This window comes from Meriones unguiculatus, chromosome 7, assembly GCF_030254825.1.
Source record: "Meriones unguiculatus strain TT.TT164.6M chromosome 7, Bangor_MerUng_6.1, whole genome shotgun sequence".
In the NCBI taxonomy this organism is placed as follows: domain Eukaryota; kingdom Metazoa; phylum Chordata; class Mammalia; order Rodentia; family Muridae; genus Meriones; species Meriones unguiculatus.
In genome coordinates this window covers 120,361,236-120,389,000 of record NC_083355.1, presented here as the reverse complement: position 1 = coordinate 120,389,000, position 27,765 = coordinate 120,361,236, and the positions used below count along the sequence as shown (strand labels likewise).

At 45.9% G+C, this 27,765-nt stretch overlaps 1 protein-coding gene across 2 annotated transcripts in view; it reads right to left on the bottom strand.

The window, feature by feature from the left end:
- Rapgef5 (Rap guanine nucleotide exchange factor 5) overlaps positions 1-27,765 on the bottom strand; it is a 205,551-nt gene that overhangs the window by 99,367 nt on the left and 78,419 nt on the right. Inside the window, exons 1-3 of one of the 2 annotated variants that reach the window (XM_060388290.1) lie at positions 25,991-26,092; positions 25,865-25,913; positions 504-574 (exon numbers count right to left, since the gene is read on the bottom strand). In XM_060388290.1, the coding sequence (XP_060244273.1) occupies positions 504-574; positions 25,865-25,913; positions 25,991-26,077 (207 nt within the window). In that variant the 5' untranslated portion in view covers positions 26,078-26,092. Of the gene's footprint in view, positions 1-503; positions 575-25,864; positions 25,914-25,990; positions 26,093-27,765 lie in introns of those variants that run through there. The other variant, XM_021642613.2, reaches the window with a different exon arrangement.

Sequence of the window (27,765 nt, the reverse complement as noted above, 5' to 3'; positions counted from 1 at the left end):
CTCTGAGAAGAGGCGAGAGACGTGGGCCTTGTGATGCCACACCAGGCCGCTGAGGAAGGGTGAACTGAAGAACCCTGAAGGAACCGATAGTTCAGTGGAGAACCACACAGCTGGCCAGGGACTGCTGAAGGAAGCGTATGCAGTATTGATGCTCTGAACAAAGAACAATGCTGCATCCTGGTACTCTGAAGCTGGACTGCACAGAGCAACACACAATTTAAAACACATGGATTGCTTATTTGAAAGACCTCTCTGTTTAACATACTTGGACAGTGGATAATTGAAAGTATAGAGAGTAAAATCCTGGATACAGGAGGAGGCCTATAAATAAACGAACAATTCAGGGTCTTCCTTGGGAATATCTGTATGTCCAATCTAAGCACTTTACCCCTGTGAAAATCAGCAGTAACAGGCCACACAGGGCAAACCTGTCTCACCGTGGACACTTGGCCCTCTAGCCACCCTCCGAGAAAGGGTCAACGCTGTGGCAGCACACATCGTACCTGAGGATCGGGACCACCATTAGCCTCTGTCACGGTCATGTGCTTGTCAGCGCTCTCGTCCTCTTGTTCAACTGCTCAGAGATAAAGACAAACATACATGGCATCATAAGAAAACGCTCCTGGTCGGCTTCGACAGACAACAACGTTCCAGGAAAAAAGAATGCTAGCTTCATGAAACAAAGGTGCAGTGATGCAGTCTGCGGCTGCATGGGAGGCCACCGCCACTCTGTCCCGCGCGTTATGTCACCTGTGACATCAGCGGCAGCGGGAAATGGCCATTGCGTCTTCTCTCCGTCCTGTCCCGTCCTGTGCTTTACCAGAGGAACTCAGGGGTGCTCATGTTCACTGAGAGGAGCATTCTTAAAAAATACTGAAATGGAGAATTGAACCCAGGGCTTCTCATTCTACCATGAACTATATTCACAGGTCACTCACTCTAACATTTCTAAAAGGAGAAACACAACCTCACCATGTTATCAAGGTAAGCCTTGTACACTAGATCCTCCTACCGCAACAACCCAAATAGCTGGGACTATAAACTGTGTGTGTGTGTGTGTGTGTGTGTGTGTGTGTGTTCTCAGTGGCAAGAAAAATGTCTTATTACAAAGGAAACAGTACTTTATGACTCAGTTACTTGGTGCATTGTCACCACAAAATCCCAAACTCTGGAGTCTTGGGTCAGCTTTTTCCTTGCCTTGGCACCTTCTTGTCAAGCATTTCATTGCTCTTTCATTGTGATTACATGAACCTCCTACATTCAGCCCTGGTTCCAGCCTCTTTATTTGACCCAGCATGGTGCAGCTGCTGAAGTAATCATTCCCTAATGACATAAACACAAGTGCCAAGCTCTGGCCCGAGGTCTCCTCATCTTAGAAGTCTGCTCTTCTCTACTGCCGGGTTCCGCCCACTCTCCAGCTTTCTTGGAATCTCTTTTCTCACACAGACACAACTCTGATCCAAGCTGGATGAATGCACAGGTTTTTGATACATACACCTGTTTGTTTAATTAAAAACAAGTGTGTCCTGAGTGCCTGCTATGTGCCTGGAACTGGAGTTCTCACAAACAAGGCAGATAAGCCCCATGAAGCATACATATGATCAGGGAAAGTCAGTTACAGCTACAGAACAATAAACGTAAGATGACATGAGGGCTCTGGAGATAGCCATGGAAAAGACTCTCCCCAGCAAGCCCGAAGACTGGAGTATGGTTCCTGCAGTTTGTTCTCCGATTTCCACAGGAACACCAAGGTACAAACACTGCCCCCCAAATACACACTAAATAAATCAATGCTTTAAATAAATAATCCTTTAACAAAAGTAAGATGAAAAGTCATATAAGAACAACTATAAAAATGCAGCAGACCTGCCGCGGAGATCACAGTAGTGAGGAGGACATGGGTGATTGTGACAAAGTTAAGGCTGAGCCAACCACCCCTGCCAGGACACAGGGATGGACGGAAATCTGGAGACAGTGCAAACTGCAGTTAAGTTTAGACGTGAGCCGAAGAACATGGCCGACCACTGAAGAATTTGTAACCTGTGCATATGTTCTCAAGTTCTGTCAGCTTGTTTGTGGAGGACAGAAGATAACATAGCAGCAAGCAGAAACAGAGAAACCAGTCAGGTGACCGTTACAGTGGTCTTCCTTAGAAACGGGAGGGCTTAGGGCAGCCAAGAGGAAGATGAGCATGGAGGACTTAGAGAGCACGCACTCCGCCTGACAATGACCTGAGCCTGCAGAGTGGTGCAGGGAAGAGAGCTGGTGGGGAAGCAGCAGTCAGTGATGACCTTGATGAGCTGAGGCAGGACCAGCGGAACATTCATCCTTCTGCCCTCTCCATCAAAACGAGGCTAAAGGCACAACCTCCCAGCCTAACTGCACGCATGGGCTCAGTCTGCATAATCTGTGGACTTGGACATAGCATACTTTCTGCTGAGCAGCTTTTAGAGTAAGCGCTGCACCTGCTTCTGTGTGACTTTGTGCTTGCTGTGTGGTAGCTGCATCAAGCCCAGAGCGAGGCACAGCGCAGCGCAGACAGACGAGCAACGCACCGACACGTGTCCAGGGTGGTTTCCTTGGCACCATGATGCAACACGCTACTTCGTTTACCTGTTCCTGAAGGAAGGGAGGACAGCTCCCCGAGGATCACACCTACCAGCCGAGCCACAGGCCAAGCAGGGACGGCGGCACTTCGGAGAGGCCTTGCCCTGTTTTTAGCAAAAAGTCCCACTCATGCTTGCTGAAAGAGGTCCCGACCGTACTGTGGGCCAGTCAGGAGGGAATTTAAAGAAAAACAAAACAAAACAAAACAAAACAAAACAAAACAAAACAAAAACACTAGGAGAGACTAGGAAAGAAAAATAAAATTGAGGAAAACATCCTCAACTCCTCTTAAAAAGGCAACAGGCCCCGAGAGCAACTCCACTCAACCAAATGAAATTCGGTAAGAATTTCCCATAAGTCTTATCTTGGGAGCAAGTTAATACTACATGAATGGAGGCTTCCTTTACATGAGAACAAGCAATTCTTGGGCAGTTAAGCTGTGATTTACTTATTTTCTTTCATTCTTAGAACCATTATTCTTGATCAATAATAAAGAAAATAAAACTTTGGAATATTTTGGCCAATAAAGTCATGCTTTTTCAAAAACTATGTTCTGGGGCCTATGCCTTCTTTATCTCATCTGATTCAGCTAGAAACAGAACACTAGGATAATGCATAACAATTGACTTTTAAAGACATGACAGACACACACACGGGAGTAGCTCTTTTTTGGGTAGCGGTTCAAGACAGCGTTTCTCAGTGCAACAGCTCTGGCTGTTCTAGAACTCGCTTTGTAGATGACTGATCTCCAGCTCACAGAGGTGCTATGGCCTCCTGCCGAGGGTAGAGATGCTGGCCTCCAAACCCAGCTACAAAACAGTTTTTAATACAAAGAACAGATTAGCATAGTGCAAACAAAATGAATTTGTCCGCAGCAGCAAATCTGCATTCACTCATTCATTCACTCACTCACTCATTCATTTGTCCATTCACTCATTCATTCATGCTGGTAATTGAGCTTAAGGCCTTCCCTTCCACTTACCTTTATCAAAAATAACACATTTATTCTCACAGCTTTAAAGATGTCAAACACCCGCTGTCTGGTATTACATTTAAATAACAGTAGAAGGCAGACAAACAGGCAAAGGAAGTGACTAACCCAAAGGACAGCAGGACTGTGCACCGGAGGATAGAGAAAAGACAATGTCCTATCCAGCAGACACACAATCTCAGTTTAAAAAACACTGGATAATCCCAACTCTCGTACTGCATGCAGCCCGTGGCTCACATGCATCACAAGACAACAAAACTTATTTATTCTGGACTTTCCAGGATTTAAGACATAGCTGGAAAGTTCTACAGCTCCTGTTGTGCTAATGTCCAAGAATACCTCAGGAGACAATTTCTCTTCATGTCTGCTTACAGTGAGGTTAGTGCCAGGAGGAGGAGAGGGGCAGTCGTTTAGATTCTGGGTTCAAATTGTCTCTTATCTGATCAAAATAGAGGAGGTTCGGGGAGAGTTTCTGTGCAAATATTAGTTCTGGGATGGTTCCCCCAGCAGGTCACGTACTCGGGCATGCCACTTCTGGGACCAGGGCGGCTAGAAGCCTTGCCTTCTGCCAACACAAACCGGCCCTTATCTCTCCACACGCGGAGCCCAAAGGCAAGGAACGGCCTTGGAAAATAACTCTTGGCGTAAGAAAACACAAGTGCAAGAGTCCGAGCCTGTACGTGGAACAGTGAACATTGGAGAACGCTGAGAACTAACAGTGAATGTGAACTACTTAGACCCAATTCACACGAGAGTGCTCAGTTCAAATGTGTCTGTGTGTAAACTAGCCAGCAGGGTTCCAGCGCGCGAGAGCTGCTGCTCCCACGGCTCTTCCGGCTCGCCCCACAGCACTGCACTTCTTCCTTGTAGCTTTTCTTTCAGAACGCCATGCAGAGTACTGTGCTTGCTTCATTCTCACCCTTCCCTAATCCTCCTCAACCTCCTCCCATGTGCCCCTCAAGTCCTTCTCAAATCCATGACCTTTGCACATGCATGTGCAAACACAGACACATGCACACACAGGCACATACACACACTACGAATCCATTTGTTTATGGCTGACTATCTGGGATGGTCACCCTACAGAAGGCCTTTTCACATCTGTTTTGTCAGCTCCCACCGGCTGCCGGAAGCTCTTCATTTTAGGCAGGGGCTTGTGAGGTTCCCCCATCTGCCCTGCCATGTTAATTGGTGTTCTCGTTATGTACAGATGTGAGGAACAGGGACCACCACTCATGGGTCATAGGACTGCAAACTACAGAGATGACTGCGGAAGTTTTTCAACATGCTAAGAGCAGGGCTATGACACGACTCAGCGGTGCACTCCTGAGCGGGCCCCAAAGGACCCGGTTCCCTACTCTACAGCTACTGCTCAACCTTGTTCACTGACGCTCTATTTGAAATATCCAGGAAACGGAAACAACCTGATGTCCTTGAGAGATAAATGGATAATGAAAATGGAGTGAGTGCATGAGCACAGTGGGTTTCTATTCAGCTGTGCAGAAAAATGAGCCCATTCGTGAGTAAACGGAGAAAAGTGGAAAGCAGCGTGTGAGGGAGGAAATGCAGGCCCGGAAAGACAGTGCTTTACCTCCTCAGGAGACGCTGCTTATCTGTTTTCCTGAGGCTGCCTTTTAATGTGCATGAGTGCTTTGGTCTGCGGCTCCTGCGGGCCACGGGGTGTCCTATGCCCTGGAACTGGACTTCAGACAGATGTTAGTCTTCTCTGGAAGAGCAGCCAGTGCTCCTGACCGGGGAGCCACCTCCCCAGCCCCACAGAACAAGCTTTCTCTCCCAGCAACTTAGCATGACAGACGGTAAGGAGCCCTTCTAGTGACTCTACTAATATAGCCTTTCGTCTTTGAAACTTTATTTTCGTTTGAGACAGAATCTTGCCATGTTCTCTCAACTGGCCCAGTGCTTCCTGTTGGGCCAGACTGGCCTCGGCGTCACAGCCGTGCTCCTGCTTCGTCTTGCCGATGGTGTGACTGCAGAGTCCTTTCAAGCGATGCTCAACAGCTCTGAATGTGAGACCACCCTCCCAGGGAGCACCGGACACAGCACAGGGTGTTACAGCCGGCAAGCTTCCTTTACAAACGATCAACCTTCTTTCCTTTCAAAGAACTCACAAGTCAATGAAAACTTTTCCTACAGATAGAAATTCAGAATTTCAAGTCATTTGTGAATAGTCAACAAAAATAAGAAAAGTAATTTAGTGAACACCTTGCAGAGTTCAGGATGTGGCAGCAGCAGAATCCCTTGCTTATTTGGCATTTTCTCTTAGAGAGAAAGCCCTTTTATAAAGCCTGGCACTCAGACTAAGGGCCAGGCAAGCATTCACACCACCTGTGAGGATGAGGGAACATCCAGGTGAGGCCACACCCTCAGCTCAGGAATGTGCCTTTATCTGCCACTTGGCTACAGAGGCGAAGGTGCTGGCCGGCCTGCATAGCAGCCAGTCCTTTCTGCGACAGTCTGACTGAACCCCAGGCTACCTCCTGCCTCCAGCCCCTGAGTGCTGGGTTAACTGCCCAATGCTACCACACACGACTCATGTTAATCTTGGAATGGATTTCTCTTTAACCTTGCCCTCTTCAGTGAACTATAGCAGAAAAATTAGAGAAAAAAAGGGTTAAGACTAAAATGCTAAAATGCACTAGCACCGGTAATTTTTACAGGTGGGAGTAGGATGTGTCTGGACAGAGTGGAGGCCTTTGTGTGTTCCGGGAGTTGTGGACAAAAAGATGTTAGGAAAACACTGCACAGTTTCCAGCCCCAGCGGGCAGGCCCCGCTTCCTCTTTATGTAAATGACCGGCTGTTGTTTCGTACCTTCCTGAGAGGGCTCAGAATATTTTCCTCGGATGCCCCTCTACAACACACCCTGCACATCCACAAGGAGCCCTCGCTGATCCATGCCGGGAACCTATTTCCTTGCTACGTTTACCAGAAGGTATACTAGAAAAACAGTTTCACTTTAATGCAAAGGTAACTCATGCTTCACTCAACTTTTTAAAAAAGAACAACAACAACAAAAAAAACAAAAAACAAAAAACAAACAAGCAACCATAGTTACAAATTTTCTTCTGTTTTTTTCTTGAGAGGCAAAACACTTCAGGGTTTTGAAGTGCCTTTCAAGGATGTGTCCTGGCCCTGGGAGAGGAGGAGGCCAACCCGCTATAATCTCACGTGCGGGAGACGGGAAGCTATGATTCCGAGACATGTGATCATTCATTTTCAAAGACCCTGGAGCACTCTTTACTCTCTATCATTTCTCCCAGGAATTAAACTCTGAGAGATTTATCCCAGCTGGTAAACAGAAAGACGGGTTCTGGGCCTAACTATGCCAGCACAAAGCAATGTGCTCTGTGCCGTGTCATTTCCCACCAACGAGCCCCAGGGGCGTGTGCCCCAAGTCCCATCTCAGAGAGTAAGAAAGGAGCCTCCGGAAGCCACGGAGCCACACCGCTAACCCAGGCCGCTGGAGACCAAACGCCGGCCAGAGCGCCACGGGACACCCACGGACGAAGGGTGTGCAGTGAGAAGTCCATGTTAGCATACACTGACTGTAAAATAACCGTCACTGTACTTCACACACATGTAATATACTCACCATACTCACTTCCCGGCGCCCTCTCACTCTCCCCCCTTCCCCTTCTCAAGCGGTCTCTCACTTTAGTGTCTGATTCCACGAGGAAAAACACGGCCCCCGTCTTCTCACCATGATTAGCTCCAACTGTATGCCTTTCCTTTTCTACTCATTAATATTTTTCCCGTTTGAGATTTTCAATCAGGCATATAATGCATTTTGATTAAATAAACCCCCTTTCCCTCCCCGTGAGCTCCTCCCCTACCCCACAGCACTTTCCCTCCTCACTCCATGTGCTCTTTCTCACAACCCACCAATCCTCTGTGGGCCTTTGAGGCACATGGGCAGGGCATGCCCTAGGGCACATCGCCTTTCAGGGGCTGCATCCCTGGGTAAAGAGTCTCCCTGCCCCAGCAGCCAGCAGGACAGCAGCTCCTCAGCAGAGCGGGACTCGTGAGCCCTTCTACTACACGTGCTAGGATCTTCGGTGGTCCGTTCCTGTGCTGGTCAGAGCATCCAGAGCTGCTGAATCACGTGTCCACCAGCACTGACGGCGCCAGCGACGCCCTGCAGAGTCAGCTCGCTGTCACTGCACTGACCACCTTGCTGCCCCTCTCCCGAAGTGCTCCCTGGTCTGGTCACTGGCAGGGTGCTGTAGAGATTCTGTTCCCAGCTAAGTGTCCTAGTCTCCTATTCTTAGCTAAGCGACTGCAAGCGTAATCACCATCTACTGCAAAAACAAGCTTCTCAGCTGAGGTTTGAGACGTACAACCTCAGGCATAAAGGACTTTGGGGCAGTCTATTACTGCTTTATTAGAACAGCAGTGCCAGGTTCTCCCCAAGTATTGAGCCGTGGGCTGTGGCTCACTGACTGGTAGCATGTATGAGTTCAGTCTTGTGGAATGGGATTCCAATCCAGTCAAGATGTGGCTGGTCACTTCCACAACAGCCACTTTTGCACCAGTGGGCGTAACATTGTTTTCCTTTATGATGTGTGTGTGTGTGTGTGTTCTCACATTTCTTCATTTATCTGTTGATGAGCATTAATGTGATTGGTTCCATAGTCTGGCTACCATATTACCATAAGTAATCCAGTGATAAACACATACCTATGGCACCTACTAAGTAAGCTGGCTGACTCCTGAGGTAGATATTGAGAAGGGAGGTGGCTGGATGAGATGGCATTGTAGTTTTAGTTCATTTCTTTCCAGGAACACCGACACTGATGTACATCCGAGCTATATTTATGACCTTCCAGGATCGTATTGCATAGGGCCCCTTCTCTGCCCCTGCACCCAGCATATTCTTCCTTCTTGCTAGCACTTGTTGTTTATTTTCTGGTTGATGCTATTTTGATGACAGAGATGGGACCCCCAATGCATTTCCCTAGTGGATAAAGATGTTGGATACTTTTCACATATTTACTGATTTTCTTTTTGAGAACTTTCTGTTAAATTCATTCATCAATTATTTACTGGGTACTTCATTTCTTTAGTTCTTTGAGACTGCTTCCCATTCTGCAGGCTGCCTCTTCACTCTGGCAATTGCTTGCTTTGCAATATATAAGTTTTTCATTTCATGTAATCTCATACGTAAGTTCTTGTATTTGTGCTACTGAGATTCTTCTTGAAAAGTCCCCTTTCCCTTTATCCTGAAGCATTTTTCTCTGCTAATTTGCAAGCATCAGGTCTTACTCTAAGGCCTTCCATTCATTTTAACTGATTTTTGCGCAAAGTGAAAGCAAAAACCTAGTTTCATTCTTCCACACGCGGCAGGCCAGCTGACCCACCATTTGTTGCTGTCTCTCCTCCAGCGTGCACTTTGGGAACTTTGTTCAGAACCAGGCAGCCACTGCTTGATTATTCCTGGCTCTTTTGGCTTTCATAAGAACTTTAGAATTATTTTTTTTCTATTATGTGAAGAATATTATTGGAATTTTTATTAGGGGTACACTGAATACATAGATCACTACTTTTGATAATATAGCCATTTTCACAACATTAATTTTTTTATCTATGACATTGGAGGCCTTTCATCTTTTAGAATCTTCTTCAATTTCTATTTTCAGTTTTTATAGTCTTCACTGTATAAGTCTTACTTCCCTGATTGTCCCTTTCCTTTCCTGAGAGGGGACATTTTAAAATTTTAAAATTGTAGTATTACAACCTTGTGCCACTCCTGCTGAGTTTAATGTTTGGACTGTCAACAACTGTATTGCTAAATCTTTCCATAATATCCCAGTGAAATTAAAAACATGCAGAGAACCCCAATAATTCCATGGAGGGCCTCGTGCGTATAAACATAAACAATGATGTCATATGGACCGATAAATAAATAACACAAACAAATGGCAAAGACAGCTTAAGAAGAGGCCGAAAAGAATGTGAAAATTTTCCTTAACCCTCACCCAGTCTCTCCTGCTAGGACAGACAGGAGAGGCCAACAGCTTTCCGTCTAGGGGAACCAGGAACTCTTCTGGACCGTCTTTGTAAACTGGATCATCTCCGTGAGCTTCAGTGTTGCCACCACAGGAAGGGGAAATGAGGCAGGTGACTTGGAAGCAGCTAATGCTCATTTCTCTTTGGAATTTCTGCCCATGAATGGGATCTTTTTCCTAATCAGATCCACCTACCACTGGAATGAAGTCACAGCCAAGACATGGAAAGGCAAAGTCGCTAACGTCTGAATCCCCTCAGCTAGAAGCACATCTTCCTCACAACAGCAGGAGTTTGAAAGGTCTAGAGACATTGCTGTCCTTCACACATTAAAAGCCGGCTGTGAGGAACCCAGAGCTCACACTCTTCTCTCCTGTAACTGAAAGGCCACAAGTTGTCGCATGATAGAGAAAGTCCAAAAATGACAGGCTGGAAAAGCTCAGGGCTGCTCCATATCGCTTCAGTGGGCAGTGGAGAGGAATGTGAGAAACCGGCAGCAGAGATGGGGGGCAAGAGCTCTAATTCCACATTCCTTCTGTCCCAGCAAGGCTGGGGCCTGAGGTGAGGCCAGGGAGATGGCTCCGAAGATGCTGGCCACAGGGACATCCACTTCACATGCCACAGAGGCCGCCTCAGAGCCAGCACTGGCCAGCTGAGAGTAACTCAACATTGACAGCGCTGACTGTGGGGCAGCAAGGATGCAGGCTTTCACTTCTGCGGTCAGGAAGGTCCAGCGTGCTGGCGAGCTGAGGCAGTCCCTGCTCTCACTGTGAAGGCAGCAACTGGTGTGGCCCCACGTCCGCATCTTTCAACAGCTCCTGCACGCCAGGTTCTGACTAATCTAAAAAGGGGGATTTAGCCAGCCATGGGCAGGAGTTACATCCTGAATACACTGCTTGCCAACCCCCCAAAGAAATGTAAGCCAGAAGCAGCAAGCACACTGCTCAAGGCACTGGGTGGCAGGCTGTGACGGCCAGGAGGCAGTTCTCACAAGTAAAAACTAGTGTTTCCCTCTGCATTTCACTGTCATGGAAAAATGGGCATCTACACTACACTTGTATAGAGCTAATATAAGAACTTGGATGGGTTGAAAAACGTAATGGCTTAAGATTGCCAAAATATAGTCAAAGATAAAAGTTTTGATGTGACATTGATTATCTGCCCAAACTAAATTTTTGTTTAAAATTGATTTAAGCTAATACAAACTGTATGCATTTTCAGGATAAAATGAGATATTTTGATACCTGTGTGCACGGCAGACTGACTGTGTATTGTGTCACTGTTACATCTGGAAACACTGTTTTCAGGGCACTGGGCTTTAAATCTGAGAATCAGCAAGACCCTGTTACGAAATGGTATTCTGCTTGTTTGTAACGTATACCGATCCTCTCATATTTTATGGACTGCTGCAACAACCAACAGTTTAAATGTAACATAAGAGTTGTGAGCTACTTTTCAGAGATAAGGGGGAAGCGTCTGCATATCACATACACAAACACAGGAGGCCTAACCGAACACGGAGGAAAGAGTGGGCGAGGCTCACTCGCTCGGGAAGCGCGAGCTCCCTGCTCACACACTCGGGAAGCATGCGCTGAGGAGCTGGGTTTTAGGAAGAGACTGCGGCAGGATGTGCTGACGAACCACCTCGGCCAGACGCAGTCAGTGCCCATTTGCTTTCAATACGTAACAAGTTTAGGTTTTTAGCCTTGGGAAAATTTCTTGTATCAACAGTATTTTTGCTCTCGAGTGACTGAATCCAGAATGTGGAAGGAAAAGTTGTGGGTTCATAGACTCTGTGGAATGATTACAGCAAGCCAGCCCATCTGATGCCTTCACTTACCATTTTACAGTAAAGACAATTTAAAATATACCCTAAGCGACTTTGAAGAGTGCAGTATGTGCTGATAAGCCTGTCACCATGCTGTAAACGGCTTGCAGAAAGTGTTCCTTTTGCCTGACTGAAGCGTTGTATTATTTGGTCATCATGTCCCAAGTCCCCTCCCTCCCCCACTCCAAATCACTGGAAACCACTGTTGTGCCTTAGACGTCTGCTTCTTCCAGACTGACTTTTTTATTGGGCATGTCCACAAGGCCACGCAGGACTTGTCTTTCTGTGCCTAGATGATTTTGCTTAGCACACCTATACATTTGAACAATAGTAACAGTAAGCGGAATGGCAAGGTATCAGGAAAGGCGCAGTGGCGGCGCTCACACCCGAGGGTAAACGACGCTGTCCAGGAGGCACAAGTCACAGGCAAAAGGAGGGACTTTGCTCTGCGAAGTGAGGCCACAGCTCCTGGATAGCAGGTCACAGGCCCTGGAATCTTCTAGTGCGGCCACTTCATTAAACCAGGGTAATTCCTAACTGTGTCCTAAATCCTACCCGCACACCCCCAGACAAGCGCAGCTCCCACCCACCAAAGCTCTCCACCCCCGCCAGGAAACCACAATTGTCCAAAACGAGGAGAACAAGGACGGTGGCTCTCAGCCCCAAAGGACACACTTACCATGTGACCTCCCACAAACGACACACTTACCATGTGACCTCCCACAAATGACACACACTGTGACCTCCCACATAAGGCTCAGGCAGCTGTGAGGAAGGGGTGGAAACGTCCTAGGAGCCGGAGAACCAGGTGGGCCGTCTGCTGCCAGAAAGTGTCTTCTATGTGTTGTGGGCACTGACCAGCAAATCTCAACAACACGGTTGCCTAAACAAGACCCATGAAGGATGCAGGAATTCCTCTAAAACCTCAGCCCTCAAAGAACCACGGGTAAATATGGTGGCAAGAGAGGGCCAACCAAGTCCTCCCTAATGACAAGCCCTTCGATAAGCTGGCCAATCCCAAGGAAGGGCCCAGCCAGCAACACCAACATACACACATACACACATGTGTATGTGTGTACTGTGTGTTATAATCAAAGAATAAGAAGCTAAGACTTTGAGGAGTAAGAAGGATATCAGAGGAAATGGAGAGAGGACAAAGAAGAAGGAATAAGTAACATTGTGCTTGAATATAAGATTCTTAAAAACAAATAAAAATTAAACATGGCTTCCTCGTGTGTCAATAAAACTCAGCTTCAATGAAGTTTTCCTGACCAGTTCCAGCTGGAAACTGGCCAGAAGGCAAAGGCTGGAAATAATTCTCACTTACAAAACTGCCACTGCCATAATCATGCAATTCTGTAGCCATTCTCATGTCTTCTCAGGGAGGGAAACCCTGAGAAGCCGGGAAATTCTCCAGTCAGTGTAGCAGCCATTCCTCATGTTGTGGTGACTCCCAACCATAAAATGGATTTCGTGATGTAAACAGTTTTGAAGACAGAGGTTTGCAAAGGGGCCACGAGCCACAGGCTGAGAACCACTACTCTAGCCAACAAATGCCCCTCCTCAAACACCAGCTCACCTCCTTGATTCATCAAGGTCTAGCATTGGAATCACCTCGTGCTAAACACGACTGGTTAAAATTCAGGTGCAGGACCTCTTCCCACATTGAAACAATAGCGCAGAGGCAGGAGCCAGGGGCCAGCACTATCAACAGCGATGAACGTTCAGTTGTGCGAACTGAACCTCAGAGCCATGCTTTAGGAAGGAGAAGGGCTTCAGCCAGCCCAGGAGGAAGTTGGAAGCACCTGCTCAGAAAAAGATAGGTTTATCTTATCAAGTATCTATCAGTCTGTTCCCGCATCCAAAGGAAAACTACATGTCAAAAGCTACGAGTCAATAATACAACCTCCAGGGCTGCAGGGAGAAGCTCTAACCAGTCTCCTCCCACACACATCTTGTCACCGCAAGGCATTACCAGGGCAGTGTTTCCAGAGCCTGCGGAGGAAGGCTAACAGCTCAAACTCTGCTTTGTTTATCTACCTCTGCAGATGAGGACAGACTACAAACCCTCAGACGTTTGGTGTTTATGTGCTACACAAATGACAGGAATCAGTGCACGAGCAAGGTTCGCTCTGCGCAGCATCTCTCCTGAAGGGAACGCTGCCAACTCTGAGCGCACTGCTCACCGCCTTCACGCAGCATTCCTGTCAGCTCAGCTCCACTGAGAACAGCTCCGTTTTCATGGCTACTTATACAATTAGACTTTTAATGTGACGAATGATGGACAATTGCTGGGTCATATGGCCAAGACAAAGATTTCCCAGGATGCCTCTTACTTGTCAATACAAATGGCAGCAGAAAATGTGCCCTGAGGAGGATTGAAGGGGGAGAGGGGAGATTTCCAATGATGAAAAATGCCAATGAAATTAAAAGGAAGTAGGAGGAGGATATTATATTATCTGCAATTAATAGTCCCATATTCGTAGGGAGTCAGCCACGGTGCTTGATTAGGAGACACGAATGACTCCTGGTGGCTACCACGATCCTGTAATCCTAGGCCAAGGCCACCTCTTCCTTTTATTTAAAAGGATGCTGGACACCTTACCATGAAGAGGTAAGAGTCGATGTGGCCTTCAGTTTTCTGACAACGCTTCCCAACTATGAGACTTTGGTAAAGATATGTTTTTCTAGACTACAGATTTTTAGGATTGGAGTAAAACTGCACGTGGCAGGGGCTCCTCTTAAGGAATGTGTTAGTACCGGAGAGAGAGGATGTTAGCTGCTAATACGGCTTTTCTTTTCATTGTGTGACCATTTTCTCCTCATCGTTCCATAAAGAGTTTCATGTTTCATCTTTTACACCATCTGCAGATTGCTTTTACTTGGTACCTTGGAGGCACACCAAGCTGTAGCCACAAAATTATAAATCCTAACAGTGAATTATGGCCAATCTCCCTGGTCCACAATCCACCAAAGATAAACGTTAGTCAGAGGTCCAGAGTTAGTCAGATACAGGGTTTTAAATGGATGCACTTCCTCATTGGGACACCTGGTAATTAGCATAATGGCCTCTGGGGCCCCGCCCCCAGTGCTGGGTGCCATATATCATGTGCTCCTCAGGGAAGCAGTCCCACTCTCCAGAGGATGAGAACAAAGGAGCTGGCAGGCGGCAGAGGAGAGGCTGCCCAGTCAACAGTGTATTAAAGGCGCCCATTAGTGGCTTCAATCAGCTAATTAGCTCAACAAATGCAAAACTAAATCATTAAACAAAGTGGCCCTGATTGCATTGCTGGCTTCTGATTCGGTGTCACTAACCCAGCAGGGGAGAGCAGGGTTATTGAACAAAAAAACAAAAGCTGTCTACACTTGGAAAGGAGAAAGTGATGAGACTTAATTTTTTTTTTTTTATGAAAGTTGTGATTTGCAAGAAACTTTTACTAAAAAAACATACCTGGGGGACCTCTGTGTTTATGCTTTGAAATTTAAATCAATTCAGATATAAAACTGCTCTTTCTGTTTGTCATGATGAGAAAGGAGAAGGGAGCGTTAGCTCTCTGGTCACCCTCTTTTGTTTGACCTTGGCCGTAGAGCTGGTAATGGATGTAAGCACAGGGCACTCATTATACTGATTTCGGTGCAGTGAGCAGAACATCCTCCCAGGGACTGTGGTGCCAAAAGCCACGACTTAGGTTTCAGCTAGAAAGCTTGAGCCCCCTTGACTGCCTCTGCCCGCCTTTCTGCTCACCTCTCTGCTCTCACCCCAAGAAACTGATCCTCAGGTTTGACCTATGTGCAATCCCAAAACTGTTCCAGACCACTCAGACCAGAGTAGAACTCTCCCACCGCCGCCATGTTCTGGGAAGAGGAGCCACCAGAGGCCAGCTCTCTTCCAGCATCCAGTTCTCTGCAAGAAGAACGAGCTGGCATTCCAAGTAATTTCATTACCTTTGCCGGCACTGTAAATGTTACGCATCGTCACGGAGGGGCTCTGCAGTGCTTTGTTTGTTAGTTTTTGTTTTCATTTATCATTTTTTTGCTGTGTTTTTGTTTGTTTGTTTTTAGCAGGCTTCCAAACACCTGCCATCTGGAAAACCCACTATTATGGTTATTTATTAACTTCCTTGGCAATTAAGTTTCGTTTACTCTCTTAGTGAAAATGACCACGTTGAAACATGAAAAAAAAATTTACTTAGTTCTAAACAATCCTCAGGGTGAAGGGCTTCCAAAGACCTTGGCATCTCCTGCTATTCAAAAGAGATCAGTGTGGAGGACTGTTTTCTTTTATAGTAAACCACTGATGGTTATTTATTATTTTGACTTAATAGCTCTAATTACAAAAGACAGTGTCATGGGATTTTTTAAAAAAGGCAATTTTCTTTGTATCCCAGTGGGAGACTTAAAAAATGTACAAAGTGTCTGCTGCATGCTTTTCCAATTACTGCTAGGCTTCATCGCTGTGATTGTTTTCTTCCTTGTAAGAGCCTTACATTTTCCAGGACCCTTCAACTTTTCACTGCTATGAGAATTGCTGCTTCAAGGGTGATTTCTCGACACTAAGAAAAGGAAAGACAAGCTGTTGGCCACTGCACTGTTCACTGCCCCAGTCCCTGGGGAAGATGGGGATGAACCTACAAACCTGCCAGGGACGGCGGAACCATCTCTGCAAATGTTAGAAGAAGCAGTTAGGCAGTGGAGATGGAAAGTTCACACGCATCCACAACAGCACAGTGTCAGACAAAATTTTTCTACAGGGAACATCCAAAGCCATTCACAATCAAGAAGACAAGAATGTCATATCAACCATTTCAGGAGAAAACACATACCATGAAAGATCCTCTTGCTTGACAAAGACCATCCCCATCAAAGCAAACAAACAAAAACCAAAATGTTCAGGGTGTTACAAAGCATTTTGGAAAGGCCTGCCCACCCACAGGTCAGACTGATGGATTTTGGCAAGCACAATATTCAGAAGGTGGGAAAGGAAAGGAAAAGGAAAAGAAAAAGGAAAAGGAAAGGAAAGAAAGGAAAGCAGAGGAGCAAGCGCTGTAAAAAAGTCAACATGAGTGAGCCTTTCAGAAGAGAGGTGGAAGCTTGGGAAGATGGAAGTAGTTGAAATATCACTAAAAAAAGCATAACATTTTAGATACTTAAAATGCAGCCAACAGTCATTATGTACATGAAACAGGGTAGAAAGAGGGGGGGTTACAGAGACATGACACAGAAAAAGAGCCCTGGAGTCTAGCTGAAGGCCCTCTCCAGCAGCAAGAAAAGTTTCAGCCAAATTAAAAACTGCTTAAAGCCCTTCTCCCTTCTCAGCAGCAAACCTATAATTTTCTAGGAATCTCACCAAATCTCACTAACATGAGAGCATATCCTGAGTGTACAGCCTGGTGGCCGGGTTTTACGACATCGGACTAACTCTCACTCCAGGCACTTCCACATCTCAGTCATCAAAGAGCAGAGCCCATGCAGGGGCGATGGAGTGAGTCTCAAATCCTGCTGAGCGGTGGAATTCCAGAACGTTCCCAAGTCCTGCACACGGTTACCAGAGCTGCACCTGAAAGGTCGGCCTCTCCGAGGAGGCACGCCATACTCTTGGAGCTGTTCTTAATGTTCTCACGAGCACCTTCCTGCTAAAATATCTCTAATCCCAATTCTGCTTCATTCTAGTTAGTTCTGAAAGTCTTAATTCATCAAGGCCACAAATCCCTGCTGGGCCCGAGTTGAGGGTGACAGTATAGGGTTGTGTGTTTGTCCCCTTACTGTGCTCAGTCACTCAAGAGTCATTTATTCTTCATTAGATCACTCAGAGGGGAAATGGCTCTTCAAGAGAACACTGGGATACATTTTTGTCTTGTTTGGTTTTGGTTATTTGTTTGTTTTGTTTTTTGAGACAGGGTTTCTCTGTATAGCCCTGGCTGTCCTAGAACTCACTCTGTAGACCAGGCTGGCCTTGAACTCAGAGATCTGCCTGCCTCTGCCTCCCAAGTGCTGGGATCAAAATTGTGCACCACATCACCCAGAACTTTTTCGCCTTAGGAGAATTTTTCAACAAAATATTACCATATAGGATCACAAAGACACAAAAAAATTGGTCCAGTAATTACAGCAGTTGACAGAATTTTGTGCTGGCCCTTAATTTATTAAGATCTACTCTTAAATCTGTTTTCTCACACAGCCTTCTAAATATGAACTCCATGTTAGTAACAGGATTAGGTGAAATCAAATGCAGTGCTGTACTTGACCTAGGCTCCTGACACAGATGCAGATGATGGGCAGCTTGGCCAGCATGTGGGTCCCGCAGAAAGGGGAGAGGGGCTGACTCTCACAGGACTCTTTGCCTGCTTTTCACTTCCCTCTGCTGGGGCTGCCTCACAGGGCCACAGAGGAGGAGGACGGCTAAGTCCTGATGGACTTGATGTGCTCTGTGAGTTGGGAGGGTGGAGCCTCTCCTTATCTGGGGAGTAGGGATGGTGAGAGGGGGGAAGTGGGAGGGAGGATGGAAATAGAAGAAGAGGAGGGCCTACAGCTGGGATGTGACGTAAATAGACAAATTAATTAATTAAAATGTCTTCTAGAAGCTAAAACTAAATGTTTATATACTTTTATACTACGACTCAAAGAAACAGTAACACTGTGGCCTGCATCCTCGCTGGCCTGCCCTTGACTTGCACAGCTTATGAGTTTCTATTTTATTCTTTTCTAGTCCCAGGAGTAAGAGTGCTCAGTTGGAATCTTTTTTACAAATTGCAGCTTTATTCTTATAATGCTGAAACTTTCTAGCCAAGAGTGGGAGTTTGCTCATGTGCCAATGCCCAGGTTGGGAAAAATCAAGGTTGCTTGTCACCTGTCAACTGTCTAGCTGGGGGACGTCCTTCAGGCCCTGCCTCCTGCTAGCAGCATGTAGAGGCAGCCCTGTCTGCAGGTGCACGCCCTCTGACTGCCCAGCAGCCTCTTGCCCTGAGGTTTGCTCTGTGGTCCTAGGTTGTGACAAAGGGAAAGAGTGAGGACGGTGTTATAATAAATGTTTGAACTGGAAGGAGCACAGGTCCCGCAGGGTGTGAGGTGAAGTCACGGGTGATCTGCTGTCATGAGCATACCGGACAGGTGGCTGTAAGAGTGCAGACACATAAGTTCAAAAACCCATTTCACCCTCTAACTGTAAGCTAGCCAGGCAGAGTGACATTAGACTCCGCCAAGGAGATTTAGTAATATAACCTTTCTGCTCCTCCATCAACAGAACCCAAGAAGCACACACTTCTAAAGAAAAGCACAAACCAGCCCTGGCCATGGTCCGCAGAGAGCAGGAGACACTGACCGACTGAGGTTGGCACTAGAACAAGCGACCCGATCAAGACAAAGGCCCACAAGGAAACTGTCAATTTTGTAAATTTTATGAGACGTAGTATCTCAATATCCACCACAGTAAGCTGAGAGGAGAAAACTGCTTACAGGTACATCCTAATAGCCTCTTAGAAAATTAAACAAAATGGATTTTTTGCTAACTACAGCCTTGAATCATTTATGGAACCTGTATTGATTGGCAGTTACTTTTATTTCTGTTTGTACGGTGAGGTGCAACTAAAACTTTTTTTTCCTACTAATGCTCATTTTAAAGACATTTTGCAGTTGGACACAAGTCTGGCGCGGCCACCTGAGCCCTAATTAGCAGTCCTGCCACAAAACATGGGCTTCCAGGGTAGCCAGAGCTTGCTGCACAGCCCCAGGGGTGCCAACTTTCATTTCCATACTACTGTTTAACCAGATGTATGACAGCTTTTTTCTTTTTTTTTTTCTTTAAAAATAAAAAATTAACATGAGTTTAAGAGGGCACCACCCTGTGGCTGGAGCTCTAAGGCCTGGTAATGGGCTTGTGTCTCATGACCTCTTCACTGCACAACGATAGCTTTGCTTTTAGCAGACAGGCACTGATTCAGTAATATGTGTGTATGAAATGCAGACAGTGGTTTCAAAACAGAACGGGACAACATGCCCTTGCTTTGTTCACTCTAGGCCTGGCCAGGAGTCTGCGCATAGCAGGGTGTCTTTATAACTAGAAAAAGAATGAGTGAGCACAACTCCTGAGACTTCAGCTCTCTGTGCTTTGGCATTACTGCTTTTTATCTGCAGTAAAAATGGAATAAAATGACTTTGGCTTGTAAGTTTTAGACACAGCATAGAACAGTGATTCATGAGAGAAAACAACTGGCAAGGTGGACTTCATTAAAATGCAAAACACCATTGAGAGATTGAAAAAGCAAATCACAGGGCTGAAGAGATGGCTCAGAGATTAAGAGCACTGGCTGCTGTTCCAGAGGACCTGAGTTCAATTCCCAGCAACCACATGGTGGCTCACAAGACTTCTGTAGTGAAATCTGGTGCCCTCTTCTGGCGTGTAGGCGTACATGCATATAGAGCGCTTATACACATTAAATAAATAAATAAATCCTTAAAAAACAAAAACAAAAACAAACAAACAAACAAAAAAGAAAAGAGAAAGCAAGCCAGAGCCTAACCACAGACTGGGAGAAGATATTTGTAAACGGCATTCACGATCATAAATGTTACTAGATCAGACAAAGAACTCTTCACATTCAACAACAAGAAAAGAAACAACCCAATTAGAAAACAGGCAAAAGAGCTGACTGCGAGTCACGCTCAAGAAGTCCCACAGGTGGCAACAAGCACAAGAAAAGATGCTCACCATTGGGCATTAGAGAATCGCAAATGACAGCAACAGCAGGAGGAAAAACAGAGAGAAGGGAGAGAACACACACTAGACGGGTCCAAATCCAAAGCAGCACCAGCTGGCTCAAGACTGCTGTGTTGGGGGCGGAATTTAAAAGACCATCCATGAAACAGAATCTGACCTGAGACCCAGAAAACACACCCGTTAGCGTTCAACTCAAATGACGGAAAACTTGAACACAACACCCGCAAGCAGCACTATTCACAACCTCTAAACCTTGAAAGTAACCGTGGTATTTTAGTAGGTGAATGATAAACAGTGCAAGTCCAGACAACAGAGAATTACTCAGCATGAGAGACACGGAGATGGAGACAGAGAGACAGAGGCGGCTAGGGGAGGGGATGAGCAGAGCAGCACAGAGGCCTCCTCCTCTCCTCTTCTTCAGTGCTTTGGCCGGAACCCCAAGCACTGTGTGCGTTAAGCAGGCGCTCTACTACTGAGCTGTGTCTTCAGTCCAAACAGTTCTCACTTGTTAGAATGCCCACAGAGGTCTTCAAGGAACCTGACAAATTAAAAGTGTGCCAAGAATAAGGAATGTAAGTGCTCACTGTCCCGTTACCCATAAATCTTATTCTAAAGATTGCTTCAGTACTTAAATCCAAGTGTGTGTGTGTGTGTGTGTGTGCTTGCAAAACTAATCTTCTACCTGACATCACCTACAGAAACAAATTTCAGTAGCTTTCTGCCATATATAAGAAAGACAAATCTGTAAAACTGCCCTCACTAGTCGACCTGGCTAGTCTAATTTTAGTCACTTGTTTAATGAAAAGGGGGGAAATGTTCAAGAATACACGCTTTCATCTTTCTGTTTTTATTTATACGGGGTGGGGGAATCGCTCCAGTGTAGATCTGGGGACAGAGCTCAGTTACTATACACCTTTCCTAGCACAGACAGTGCTCAGGGCTGGAGCCCAACCACCGCATAAGCCACACAGAGCATAGCTGCACTCCTGCAATCCTGGTGCTCAGAAAGCAGAGGCAGAAGGTCCAAGTTAAGGTCATCCTCGGCACACAATGAGTTTGAAACCAGCTAACGGTATAGAAGACCCTGTCTCAGAATACAAAAATGAAGCGTGGAAAGCAAGAACAGCTCACACAAGTTGCACAGAACGTGCAGCTAATAAAAATGATCATTTCAGTCGCTGTTGTTAATAGGAAGATACCATGAAAATGGATGATGTATAGCTATGAAAATTTGTTCAATGGAACAGAAATGGATACATACAAATGTGCACAAACGTACAAGTTATCCAATAAACTGGAGCTATCTTTTCAACAAGTATTGTAACAGTTTCACAGGTACAAAGTAAAGACAAAACAAACAAACAAAAAAACCTATAGCAAAAGTCTTATACATTAAGCCAAATGAACCCAGAATAGAACAACGATTTAAATGCAAAACATAAAATTATAAAACCTTTAGGGAATACCAGACACGCAAAAACTCTTTAGGATCGAATCCTAAGCAAAGTGTTTATAGACTTACTAAAAAAAAAAAAAAAATAAAATAAATAAATAAAAATAAAAATAAAGGAGCTAGAAAAAAGAAGTACATTGCACTCTTTTCCTTGTGTTTTTTTTTCGTTCCCTTTCTTCCTCCCCTCCCTCTACTCCATTTTTTAATAAGGAGGGAGTTTATTATTTCACAATTTCAAGCATGTACATCATGTGTTTTGATCAACCCCGCCCATGCTCTCTCCCCTACAGACCTTCCCGTTGTCCCCCACTGTCACTTTTCCACCCCAGTGTCCTGAATGTTTGAAACCCACAAAGTCCAGTTAGTGCTGGCAGCGTGAGAAGGCCACGCACCGGAGCAGGGGCGTCCTACCAGGGGGCTGAAGCAAAACAACACTCTCGCCCTGGGGAGCTCTGCACAGCCAGACTGGCCTCCAGCTGGTGGGTCTCTGGCCCCAACCTCCTAAGTGTTTGGGTTACAGGCATGCACACCACACCCAGCTTAGCAAAGAAAATGTTATCAAAATTAAACCTTTCTCCCTGGGAGGATGGAAAGGTGGACAATGGACTTTAAGAAAATGTTTGTCACCACGTATTAGTAAAGGGCTAATATCCAGGCTATATGAAGAGTGGAAATGCAAGGGTGGGAAATAAGCCAAGAACATGAGTTCAACATCATAATCACTGGGCAGCTAGAACATGAGTTCCACATAATCGATGAGGAGCTAGACCATGAGTTCTACATCATAATCACTGGGCAGCTAGAACATGAGTTCTACATCATAATCGCTGGGCAGCTAGAACATGAGTTCCACATAATCAATGAGGAGCTAGAACATGAGTTCTACATCATAATCGCTGAGGAGCTAGAAGGAGAAGAACTACTTGCGATATCTCTGTACACCTATGAGGCTCTCTAAAACAAAACTGAATAAACAGAGGTGACAGCAGACGCCAACAAACACACAGAGAACCGTGCATCCCCTGCTGGTGAAATGAAGAATGGCGCTGCATCCCCTGCTGGTGAAATGAAGAATGGCGCTGCCATTCTGGAACGATGCAAGTACCATGAACCTGCAACTCATGCTCTTTGGCATTTGTCCCAGAAAAGTGGAATCTGAGTCCACATACGATTTTCGTGCTGCACGTGAGTATTTCAGCAGCTGCACAACAGCTCCAAATTGGAAGCAAACCTGAAGTCACTCGGCGGGTGAGGCCTTCGAACACTGCGGTACACGCAGGTATGAGCCAGCAACAAAGGGAATGAAGCACTGTGTGCAACCGGAATAAACCTCCAGGAAGTCACGCCAGTGCAAAGGCAGTTCCAAGAGATCACACACTCGGACTCCACTTACACAGTGCTTTTGACATGACAAACGTAGAAACGGAGAGCAGTCAGCTACCCGGGGGGTTCCAGGTGAAGCTGCAGAAAGTTATGAATGCAGATCATGCGGGAGCTTTGTGGAGACGGAGATGCGTTAGTGTTCTCCTCGCTGTGGTTCCACACCACAGCTTTGACAGGAACTGCCATTTCGGAGCGTGAGTGGCAAAGACTTGGAGGAGGGGATCCCAGATTTCCTCAGGGATTCTGGACTAAGTGGTTTAAAGAAACAAAAAGAGCACATAAAGTAAGAACGGGGATAAGATGGGGGACCTAGAGCTGCAGAGGAGGGACTGGGGCTGGATTTGATCACCACACACATATACACGTATGAAATTCTCAAAGAATAAATTTTAAGTATTTTGAAAAGTGCTTGCAATATGTCCATTGTTTATTACAAATGTGTATGAATCTGTAATTACATCAAAATCTATACATAAATATATAGTAGTATTTACATATCAATAGAATATCTATAAATATATATAACAAAAAATTACTGTTGGTGTTGGCAAGATAGATTTTTTTATTTCTTCTTCAAACACGAAAGTAGAATAAAATATCTTTCAGTAGCAAGAAAAATTAAAATAATCTATTTTTTATGAAAAAGAAAATATACACCATCATACACATTTCACTGATTATTTTACTACAAAAACCTATGACAAGAACTTGAGAACTACTTTTGCCTTTTCCTTTCCTTTGAGTGTGTGTGTGTGTGTGAGTGTGTGTGTGTGAGTGTGTGTGTGTGTGTGAGTGTGTGTGTGGGTGTGTGTGAGTGTGTGAGTGTGTGTGTGTGTGTGTGTGTGAGTGAGTGTGTGTGTGTGGGTGTGTGTGAGTGTGTGTGTGTGTGAGTGTGTGTGTGTGTGAGTGTGTGAGTGTGTGTGTGTGTGTGTGGGTGTGTGTGAGTGTGGGTGTGTGGGTGTGTGTGTGAGTGTGGGTGTGTGTGTGTGTGTGTGAGTGTGTGTGTGTGTGTGTGTGTGTGTGTGAGTGTGTGTGTGTGTGTGTGTGTGTGTCTAGGTTAAGTCAACATCCAGTGTGTAACTCCATTGCTCTCCACCTCATTTATTGAGGCAGAGTTTGTGTTGGACTCTGCTAGGACAGCAGCCCAGTGCGCCAGGTGTTAGGGTTTTAATGCTTGCATTTGGGAGGCAGAGGCAAGTGGATCTCTGAGTCTGAGGTCAGCTTGGTCTACACAGTGTTCCAGGCCAGCCAGGGCTAGACAGTAAGACCACCTCTAAACAAACAAACAAACAAACAAATGCAACAACAAAGCCCACTTTCCTGACAAGCTATGAATTTAGGTACACCCCTGGGGTACATGTGAGATCACATGTGTGTCTGAAGAGCTGCCACAAGGCTCCACAGGTCAGACTTCCTGAGGTGCTGAGGTGCTGAGGCACTGAGGCACTGACTCATACAAGTCTTCCTTACGGGCACGCACAGGTCTTCATGCCCCCCCCCCCAGCACAAAGCAGCCATTTCATCCTGAGAACACAGCTGCATACGTCAGCCACGTGCTCAGCCCTCTGTACTTTCCTGCTCTTTCTCTGGCAATGGCCACTCTATTTTTATCCTCCCAAACTTACTCTGAAACATTAAAAGGCCAAATCTCACACTCAAAGACGTAGCTCACTCGCTTTACTACAAGGATGAAGACCAAGGGCAGTCACCTTCCTCTGACTCTTACAATGGTGAGCCCTTCGCTAGCTGGGCTTCTTCCTGCTCTGCAATATCTACTGTCTAAAGGTGTTCGCCCTGCGCTCTGCTCGCACACACCCTCACAAGGTTCTTTGCAGTCTCCATAACACCTGGCCTCTCTGTCTTTAGTCAGCAAAATCACCAAAGTAACTATAGTAAATGCACACATGCTCAAATGTGCTTCAAAACGTAATGGAGACGTAAGCAAAGCTTGAGGGTATCGAGAAGAAGAAATACACAAGCGTTCAGCTCACGCTAACAGTTTCCCCTCCAGGTTCTCTTCACGTCTATCCTCACCCCATCATCTTTCTGGCTGGAAAGCTGTCTTCTAGTGCACCCCACCCAGCCATGCCTTTGCTGATTCCCACTCCGATCAGCACCACCGGTCTCCTGCTCTGAAGGTGAGGGAGAACACGCACCGACGCTGACACCTCCCCACCCCCAGCGAGCATTTTCCCACTCCAGCGAGCCTCCATGTCATGTTGGATTTTAGCAGAAAATGTTTTTTTCTCCTCCAAAGTATGTTTGGAAGTCTCCGTTTGCTTTCTATATATTGTTTCTACAAATTATAGCTTACAAATATAAGGCTATAGTATATCTACATAATCAGTTCTATGAAAAATGTTTGCTAGGAATTGTCATTGAATAAATTATTTTTAGATAAGTTATTTTGAAATTTAAGAAAGTCTTCAGTCCACCAGCAGGCAGGCAGATTCTGCGAGCTTGCGGCTAACCTGGTCTAAGATAGAGTTCCCGGTTACCCAGGGCTATGCAGTCAGACCTGTCTCAAAAGCTTACAGCATTCTAACAGTCATTGTTCTCTATCGTTATATTACATAGTGTAAAGTGATTTAATTGCTTTCATCATGAACTCACATTTCTTTCCTATTTCCACTGGGCTATTAATATTTTTTTCCTCAAAATTTGAAATAATTTAGGAGAAGGGACTAAAATCTTACCTCGCAGTGCCACCTAAAACACCTTACACTATTTGGACTGTAGTGGAAATGCTTCCACACATGGCGACCTTTTCCTGTATCCCTGTCAGCACCATGAAATGCCCCCGTGCAGCGATGTATGAAAGAACACAAAGGGTTCCCCTTTCCCTCCGGCCCACGGAGATCACTCACCAGACTTTCTTGCTTTCAAAGCAATCACAGCGGCCAGCTCTCTCTGCACCTGAGGAAAGATCAGGGAAAGAAATCACGTCAGAATGAGAAGCACGGCTCCATCAAGGCTGAAGCTAAGAAGCGCACATTAGGAGCTGCTGCGGGTGGACTCCAGTTCACCGTCCTCGCTGCCTTCTTTTCCTTCTTCAGTGTGTGAGAAAACTGCGCTGACATTTCAGGCCAAACACCCGGGAGAAAGCATGCTGACTTCGTCTCTAAAGAGCGCTACTTTATTTTTTAAAACGCTCTTTGCAAAGGGCACGCCCTGTGAAGTGTGCGTGCCATGGTGAGTAAGAGCATAGCTGCAGAGCACTCGGAAGCAGCGCACACAGCAACTGTTGGTGGAGAGACTCGTCAAGCACGGTAATATTCTCACCCTGAGGGCGCTGGCGGACATCAGCAATTCTAGAAGCGCTGGGATGGGTGGAGTGTGTTAGCAGACTTCTGCTCGGATACAGTGAACTCTGCTGCAGGCTGAGCAGGCGACAGGCGCCACTCTGCATAATACACAAGGTAAAACGAAGTGGCCCTGTGTCAGCGGGCACGTAGAATGGGATCAGACAACACTCTTAAAATCCCAAGTGTCTTTAACAACGTCTATCTTTCAAAATGTCAGCATATATATGCTGATGCCCTCGCTGCTGTGAACGCTTAAATCTGCCTTTAAGACATCCTCAAAGAGGACCACAAAAGACATGAAAGCTAAGCATAGGTCAACACAATCTTTAGAAAATCGATGCTGGGCAGCAGCTTAAAAATTCCATAATGAGTGAGTTCTTTTCTCATGAAGGCACAACCGTGTGTGTGTGTGTGTGTGTGTGTGTGTGTGTGTGTGTGTACCTGAATATATTAACGTGATGACACTTTAAAGGAGAAACATGGGAGATCAAGGTTAAACTGCAGATTTGCCATTCAAATTAATTCAATTTATATTCATTTACTGAAAGGCAAGAGTGCTAATGTGTTAGAGCCTGCGACTCCACCCAGGACCATTTCCCAGTGGCCCAGCAAAGGCTTCCTGAGGAAGGAAGCTTGCTCAGCTGGTTTCACCGACACACTTTCCCTCCTGGCATGAATGCCACTGGAAAGTGTGTACTCCTGATACAGCTGATTTAGTGACTGAGACTCTCATAAAGAGGTGTTGGCCTCTTTCTCTCCAACCTAGGGAATCTGGAATCTGAAATGCCACAAATAGAAAGTATCTGGGGACAGAATGAGGTAGGGAGGGACTGTGGACGTAAGAACTGATGAGTGACCACGGGGAAACCTTGTATAAATACATTGTGTTTGCCCAAATGAATAAAAAGGCAACAAAATAAAGTATCAATTACTGAACATTCTGTATTTTGAGTTGTGTACAAGATTTACAATTGTAGCATTGCCATCTGCTTTAGGGTTTTTCTCCTAAATTTTTGGGAATGGAACAAAGATGCAGATTGAACGTTCACTGGCATCCTGTCAATGGCTGCCTGACCTATGACCTCCCAGGGAAGGCGGCACTGTGAGTCAGCAACAAAAAAGCAGCACAGATAGAAAACGATGGAGAAGTTGGATGAGGGAACTTGCTCCCGGAGAGTGAAAGTCGGCCTTTGCCCTCTCCGTGAAGGCTTTCCGCACCCTAATGCCTGCCGCAGGGTCGCCAGCCTTTACTCTCTAAGGTTCAGAATAAAATAAGAGAGGCGGCGTCTTCTCAGCGGTACAGCGGCAGCGCCTTCTCAGCCGTACGAGCGCTACAGCTTCCAAGGTTTTCATGGGGAAGGGCATGAGTGGGGCGGACAGTATAGCAGCGGTACAGGAAGGAAAGAGACGAGCACTGAGAAAGAAGAGTGGCACAAGGTGGTGAGGTTAGTGGGAAGAGCCTC